Raw genomic sequence first — 7,744 nt, 5'->3', positions numbered from 1 at the left:
AAAATTTTCCAGTGAACCAATCATCCTGTACGATATTTTATTTCGTCCTGGATGAATAGGACTTAGAAAAAATTTTCCGAGCAAGTTCCTATTCATTCCATATGCTCTATAGGAGATAACTGTCTGATCGTCCAGTACGAACGTATATCGTCCTGTACGATCAATATAAATTTTATATGATCTCCTCATGTGTGTGTGTATGTTTTTATTCACTCAAGTTACAATCACTCCCTTTTATTTTTTTTTATTTCAAAGAAAAGTGCAAGCTTCAAATATTACAAAGTATCCCATGCTGAATTCAATTTGAAGTCATCGTAATCTGGAGTTCGTTTTCCCTGAAATGTTAGTACACACAAGAGCAAATACAATTCTTCCAAAATTGTCAGGAGATAACTACACATTTGAATAATAATATTTGGAATCATCAAAACTTCATAAGTTGCAAAAATGTAAAGCATGCAAATAGCAACTATCTTAACAATCTTCTATGAGCTTCTTATCATTAAAGGGATGTTTAGGCTTGATATGATGGGATTCCCTTACATTTCAAAGAATAAATAGCCTATTTTATTTGTGCGGGGTTTTTGTTGTCTGTGTTTAATGCTTGTTGTGTGGTTGTTCGGTGGCCTCGTTTTGGTTCTAGCTATTGTGGGTTTGGCTTCTTTTTGTGAGTTTGGATTTTTTTGTGTTTTTGGATTTTCTAGGCTTAGGTTTATTTCTTCTGGGTGTGCTTATTTGGATTAATTGTCTTTGTTGGTTGGTTGTCTTTTTTGTCTCTCTTTTAGGTGTTTTTTTAAGTTTTAGCTATTTGCTTTCAGTATCTCTTTCTTTTGTCCCTTGGTTTTCACTACAGAAAAATTACATGTTACCGACGTACAAAATCTATTAGTAACCATGTTACCGACATACAAAATATGAAAAAAGTCTCATGAGGGAGATGATAAGCAAATTTTAAACAAAAAATGCAAAAGAATGTTGAAAGAATTGTTCTTCTGGAGTAAAACAAAGTTGAAGAATTTTTTCTTACTTAAATATGGCCTGAAAAAGGAGGTGCTACAACTACAAGAAGAGGAGGCTATGGAAGGTTCTTTATGTGATGAAAAGTTGTGGCTCTTGAGAACTAAGGTGGGCAAGCTTAATGTCTACCTTGTTAGGTTGAATACTTGGTGGAGACAAAGGGCCAAGGTAAGGTGGATGGAGGAAAGGGATTCTAACTCCAAATAATTTCATGCTTTTGCAAATTCTAGAAGAAATGGCAACTGTATTAACCATATTAATGGGACAGATGGAGTAATGGTGGAGAAACTGACGGACGTAGAAGAGGTTTTTCTAAACTATTTCAAGGTGAAATGGAGGGAAAGGGATTGTTCTTTAATTAACTGGCCTTCTCCTTGGAGAGTATTGGATGATGATGATAGAATTAGGTTGGATGCTAAATTCAACACTTCGAAACTTCTGGATGTTATCAGGAATTTGTGAGAGAATAAAGCTTCAGGTTGTGATGGTATAACTTATTCCTTCTTCAAATTCTATTAGAGTATTGTTGGTGAAGATGTATGCAAAGCTATTAATAAATTTCTCTCTTCGGTTTTGCTTTGTAATGAATGGAAAGAGACTTTGGTTGTTTTGATTCCTAAGGTCAAAGACCCAGTTTCTCCATTAGGATACTGACCTATAAGCCTTTGCAACTCTATTTATAAGATTGCAGCAAAAGTCTTATTAAATAGATTGCTATTGGTTTGACATAAGGTTATTTCAGAAAAACAAGTAGCTTTTGTGAAAGGAAGGTCAATTTCAAATCACCTACTCTTGGCTCAAGAAGATTGCAACAAAATTAGGTGTTATAACGCTAAATATGGTTTATTGGTAATCAAAATTGATATGGAGCATGCATATGATAGTATGTGTGTTGGGAAACTTTGAGGCAAATGCAGAAGATTTTGTGTTTTCCTACTAAATTTGTAAATTTGATGATAGAATCTGTGAGGGATCCAATGTTCTCTATTATGATTAATGGAAGCAACTCAAGGTGGATTAAGGGAAGATGTAGCTTTTGTTAAGGATGCCAAGTTTCTCCCTTATTATTTATTTTGTGCTCTCAATTACTGTCTAACTCTTTTTTAAATGAAGGCTTGGATGTTGGTATCAAATTATCAAAAAATGCACAAAGAATTTCACATCTCTTGTACGTAGATGATATTCAACTTTTCTCAGATGCAAAGTTAAGGAATATCAAAATATTGAAGAACGTGATCCAAGACTATTGCAAGTGGACCGGTCAAAAGGTAAATTTTTAAAAATCTTCAATGCTGATGGGGAAAAATATAGGGAGAAGAAGGAAGAAACAAATCTCAAAGTTGTTTAACATTAAGGAGGTTGAGGAAATGGATTATTTGGGAATTAAAGTTTCTTTAAGAAGGTTCAAGAAATCGGATTTTTTACATCTTTTGGATAAAGCTTCTAAGAGACTCAATGCTTTGGGAAACATATTCATCTCGTTTGCAGGAAGGATAACCTTGATGAAGACAGTCTTTCTTATCGTCCATTTATTTCTATCTTCTCATTCTTTGGTTTCCTTTGGTATTTTGAAAGAGTTCAACAAGATTTGTAGGAATTATATTTTGAATAAACATGATGGTTGTCATGGGCTTCATTTGGTGGCTTGGAATGTCTTGTGCAAACTAAAGGAGTATGGATAATTGGGTCTTTTTTCAAGTGTGTCTAGAGTGGGGCCTCTAAGAGCAAAATTTGCTTGGAAACTATTATTCAATCCGAATTCTTTGCTTAATAGGAACATTGTGGCTAAATATGGGAATTATTGGTGGAAGAGTGATGGGAAGAAGAGTTCTTCGGCTACATGGAGGATTGTAATTATGGGTGGAATTCTCTTAAAGGAATCTTAAGGTGGAATATTGCCTCAGGTTCTTTGATTGATATCCTAAAGGATGTGTGGATTCTTGATAAAAGATTAGAGAAATGGCCTACGTTTGTTGCTAATTGGGATGAATATAATGTCACTCTAGATTCTCTTATGGTCAATGGAGCTTATAACGTCCCTAAACTTTATCAGTTCTTTGGAGAGGAACTTGTGAACTTGATTAGCAAAATTGATATACTTCATAACATGAAGGAAGATAGGATGGAGCTAAAGTTTAAATTGTCTGACAAATCCATATCAGCATTGTCTTCAGCAGCTCGGTACATTGAAGATACTCAAGAAGACTATGATCCATGGTTCTAAAAGCTTAAACTCAATCACCGGGTTGAATTGTTTATTTGGAGGTTTTGCATGAACGCAATTCTCACTGCAAATTTTCTATTTTAAAGAAGACTTTCTGATTCAAATCTTTGTCCAAGACGCAGCCTTGAGGTGGAAAACATTGATCATTGTACAGCTACAGGTCCGAAACTACTTCAGGTAATAAGTTTGCTGAATTCATGGGGATTCATGTGTCGATTTTCTGCTCTTTCTCGGACTGTGTGAGGAAATAAAAACTGATTTCGGTGAGGAATCATTTCATGGCTAAGTTGTATCTAACTTTGCTGACACATTCATGGAATAATAGAAACAAAGTGAAGCATGGTGATATGGAAGAAAGTGGTGTTGTTATTGCGGCTAGAGTCATAAGTTTTATGGCTATTCTACATAAAGACAATCATTTTGAGTAACTGGGGTACTAATCAGTCTTCTGGACTGTTCAATTTTTGTCACCCTCGTCCAAAATGGTTCAAAATAAATATTGATGGATCCCAATGTAAATCAAACAAAGCTAGAATTGGTAGAGTGGTTAGAGATTGTAAGGGCATATTTTTTATGGCCTTTGGTTGTGGTTATGTCCATTGGGATAGTGCACAGTTGGAGCTATTGGCTTTTAAATCTTTGAGAAGTTTTATTCAAAATTGGATGTTTGAGGAAAGTGGCATAGTCATAGAAGGAGATAATCAAAATGTCATCAACTTTCTCCACAAATTGTATAGCATACCAGAGAAGATGATTGGAGGACAAATAGATAAAGACCTATTATTCATGAAGAATTTCAATAACGTGCTTTTTAAATTTTGTTAATCTTCAATGTAATAAGTTAGCAAATTATTGTGCTATCTTAGCTTGTGAGTATAATTTTTATTGAAATGTTATTAGTGAGAATAATATTCTTCCTTCCTTTTTTGATTTGTTAAAGGAGGAATGTGATAGATTGCCTTTGATTGAGTAGTTTGTATCTAGATTTTTCCTTATTAATGCATTCTGCATTTCTTCTCAAAAAAAAAAAAAAAAAAAAAAAAAAAAAAAAAAAAAAAAAAATATCTCAAAAAAAAAAAAAAAAAACAAATAAAAATAAAAATAAACAATAAAATACGGCTAACAGGCAGATTTTTCTTCACAGTGCAATCCAATTTCAACTTTTATTGTGTCATCTGCACTAACGACCACTTTTTTTGAACTTTCATTACATGCATCTCAACTCTCCTAAAGCAATAAATCAGTATCATTTGTTCATAAAATACATAATTACAAAACTTATCTCATCCAATTTTTTTTGGATACATATTGGCCAATTAAAAAAAATTCACGCATACATCGCATATGTAATATTTTATGACTCAAAACCTCTTAATTGATAGTCAAAACTCCCAACTATCAGATCAAGGTGATCTGCGTTATCTCATCCAAGTTTCCATCAACACTGTTCCTTAGGGATTGAAGATGTGTTTGGAAAGCCTTTTGAATATTTACTTGATAGATCGTTTTTACCTTTCAATTTGGTTATAGCTTTCTTTCTGTTTTTGAAATATTTTGCAGTCGAATAGAGTGAAATTTTTTTAAGATGCAGATATTGCATTTACACACAACTCACAGACTATTCGTAGGTATGTTGAACGAGAAGAAATTTATAATACCTAAAATAATTTTTAAAAATTCTATTTTTTTCATAAAAATTCAAAATTTTTAGCCCTTCAGATTTTAGGCAATTCTTCAGCTTGCAAAAAGATCCTCAACCAATAACTCATATCATCCTCATCTCTTGAACCTGCTGACAACAAGAATGTCTCATCACGGAATTTTGAGGAAAATCCTTCCATTAACTCCATTGAATCCATTGAGTTTTTCTTCGCATTACTATCCATTTGCAGTGTTTCAGTCCAAAAGCTCTCATCAATTTCTTGGATATCATGAATTAGTGATGATTCCATGGAGTTCTGGCTGTTTTCTGTTGATGATTCAGTAGTGCCCGAGCAGGAGACATCAGTACTGCTGAATGATTGTGTCGGTTTCTCTTCCTTCGATTCTATTTGGTTCTCTCTCGTTGATTCTTGCGTTGTTTCAGTACCAGTCTTCAATCTTTTCTTCAGGTGAGTGTGCCATACGTTTTTTATCTCATTGTCAGTTCTACCTGGTAGCCTAGCAGCAATTGCAGCCCATCTAAAAAGACATCATAAGAAAATTGCATGAGAAAAGTTATTGATCAATCAACTTTTTCATATAACAATATTTTCAATCAATTTCAATGTTTTTTATCCTTAAAAAATTTGGCCGATTCAAATTTGATAATAATATTGAGCAGCTATGAGTTTGATGTAATTAAAAAGGTAATAGAAAAGAAAAGAAACACTTTTTTAAACATGACATTATTCAAAGAGGGGTATGTGGCAATATGAACTTTATTAAATGCGAGAAGTTATATTTAATTAGTATGATTTTTTCTTATAAAGTTTCTATCTTCATGCATAGAGCGGTGATATTTACCCATATCCATGCATTTGGTGTAAAGTAATGATGACATCCTCTTCTTCCCTGGTAAAGTTCCCTCTTTTAATATCAGGGTTGAGATAATTCGTCCACCGAAGTCTGCAACTCTTCCCACACCTCAAAAGGCCTAAACAAAAAGTATACAAGAAACAAAAATTAAAATTTTCTGGTCTTCGAATGACAAGTAATGGAAAGAAGAAGAAGAAGAAGAAGAAGAGAAATAAATAGTTACCAGATAGTTTGGGGAGAGCTCTCCAGTTTCCATGGCCATGGCTTTGTATATAAGAGATTAGAATCTGATCCTCCTCTGCAGTCCATGGCCCCTTCTTAAGACCCATCTTCTCACAGCAAGGAGCTCTCACCATTTTGATTTAAAATAGTTAACAGATCAGTTTCTTTTATTCTCTGTTTGCTTCTTCTTCTTCTTCTTCTTTGCTCTGCAAGACAAGGCTGTGAAGAGCAGGACAAGAGACCATGAAAGCTCTTCAGTGGCTTTAGTATGTATAGTTGAAGACGAGGGAAAGGTAAACGGATAATTAGTGAGTCAACAACTAAATATGGCAGTTTCCTCGAAGGAGTGGCCCACACAAATGCGAACAGAAAGAAAGTACTTTGTATAATTTTATGGGCTTAAGCCCCAAATTTTTCCAAAAAAAAAGTATAATTTTATTCCGTAAAATTTAATAATCTATTTGTATTAGAGGTTGTGAAAATCAGAAAACGAGAGAAAAAGTTCTGGGATCGATAATTTAATAAATAATAATATTATTAAAAATTCATAAAATTAACATGATATTATAATATACATTGTCCAAATTGGCAGCTCAATTAAGCCCAAATTTACGACTCAACTAGCACAACTAAGCCTAAATTCACATTCTAGACTATTCATGCAACTTTTTTAGTCCCAAATCATAGAATGAGTTTGAAGTAGTTGTCTTTAATTTTTTATATAGCATGAAGTACACACTTTTTATTAAGCATATCATGTAAGATATTCGAGATAACATGCATATAATATAGTATAATTAATCATCATATTTAATAAAAATATTTAAAAAAGTTAAAATAATTTAATAAACTAAAATATATTCTTTAAAATTTAATTAATTTTTTTTTTTGTTTAGAACCGGCCGGTTCTTTCTAAACCGGATCGGTTCAGCGGTTCACTAGTTTAATCGCTGATTTTTTTTGGTTCGATGTGAAGCGGTTTCGTAAGCTGGATCGAACCGGCCAACCGACTAATTCGCGGGTGGATGTACGACAATGGTCGAGGAGAAGTCTCTTCATGTTTTTTCTTTTCATAATTCTCTTCTTGATTGGGTCTCCTTCTTCCCCTCCTTTTGGGATTCCTTTATATGAGAAATGATAGGTCTACTTATAATCTTTTGAGAGTGGTATATGGCTAGTAAATAGAAGGAAGATCAAGGATAATATGGGAGTTGTTTGAATGAATGGCCGATGTTGAATCACTCGATCATAGACAGTTCGATGGATTTTTGAATGTCTTCATGAGTTCAGAATTTGATGATTTTGGGCTCGTTGTACTTGTCTCGTCGATTCGCTTGATTTGATTATAAGCATGTCACGTTAGAAAACTATTTGGTAATCCAAATTATGGATTAATGAACCTTCCAAATGCGCTTCAGGTCTTTGATTTGGACTCTTTTGGGCTCGGATTGAGTTGAATATGTTGTCATTAAGTTCTTATTTCTCAGACATTTAGTTCGACTGTAAGTTTGCTGGAATTAGAGTTCATATGTTCTCCAATTTAATTTTTGAAATTTCTAATCATGATTTTGCTTTGAGATTCTTGTCTGACCAAGATATTTTTTTGATGATATATCAATTACAATCAAATCGAAAGATAAGTCATGTCATTTTTAAGAGTGTATTAAATATATAGCACGAAAATTTTGGATTTATTTATTTAACACACAAGCTTTGTTATTTGTATTATCCAACACTCCTACACTTCTTTAAAAAATCTTGCCA

At 33.3% G+C, this 7,744-nt stretch overlaps 1 protein-coding gene across 1 annotated transcript; it reads right to left on the bottom strand.

Annotated features, from left to right (window-relative positions):
- Positions 1-4,534: 4,534 nt before the first annotated feature.
- On the bottom strand, positions 4,535-6,194 carry LOC110096958 (transcription factor MYB30-like). Its single transcript, XM_020823132.2, has 3 exons — positions 5,982-6,194; positions 5,747-5,876; positions 4,535-5,422 (listed from the first exon to the last, which is right to left on the bottom strand). The coding sequence occupies exons 1-3, from the start codon at positions 6,112-6,114 to the stop codon at positions 4,957-4,959; spliced, it is 729 nt and encodes a 242-aa protein (XP_020678791.1). The 5' UTR covers positions 6,115-6,194; the 3' UTR covers positions 4,535-4,956.
- Between the last annotated feature and the right edge of the window lie 1,550 nt (positions 6,195-7,744).

Source organism: Dendrobium catenatum, unplaced genomic scaffold, assembly GCF_001605985.2.
Source record: "Dendrobium catenatum unplaced genomic scaffold, ASM160598v2 original_scaffold_98963, whole genome shotgun sequence".
Taxonomy (NCBI): domain Eukaryota; kingdom Viridiplantae; phylum Streptophyta; class Magnoliopsida; order Asparagales; family Orchidaceae; genus Dendrobium; species Dendrobium catenatum.
Note: the sequence above shows the minus strand (reverse complement) of the source record. Positions and strands in the feature narration are given on the sequence as shown.

What these genes read in the sequence shown, in the direction of transcription:
- LOC110096958 (XM_020823132.2), bottom strand. Translation starts at nt 6,114, where the DNA reads ATGGTGAGAGCTCCTTGCTGTGAGAAGATGGGTCTTAAGAAGGGGCCA. An exon ending in AGCTCTCCCCAAACTATCTG is followed by an intron (nt 5,877 to 5,981) that starts GTAACTATTTAT and finishes CTTTTTGTTTAG; the next exon opens with GCCTTTTGAGGTGTGGGAAG. An exon ending in CACCAAATGCATGGATATGG is followed by an intron (nt 5,423 to 5,746) that starts GTAAATATCACC and finishes ATGTCTTTTTAG; the next exon opens with ATGGGCTGCAATTGCTGCTA.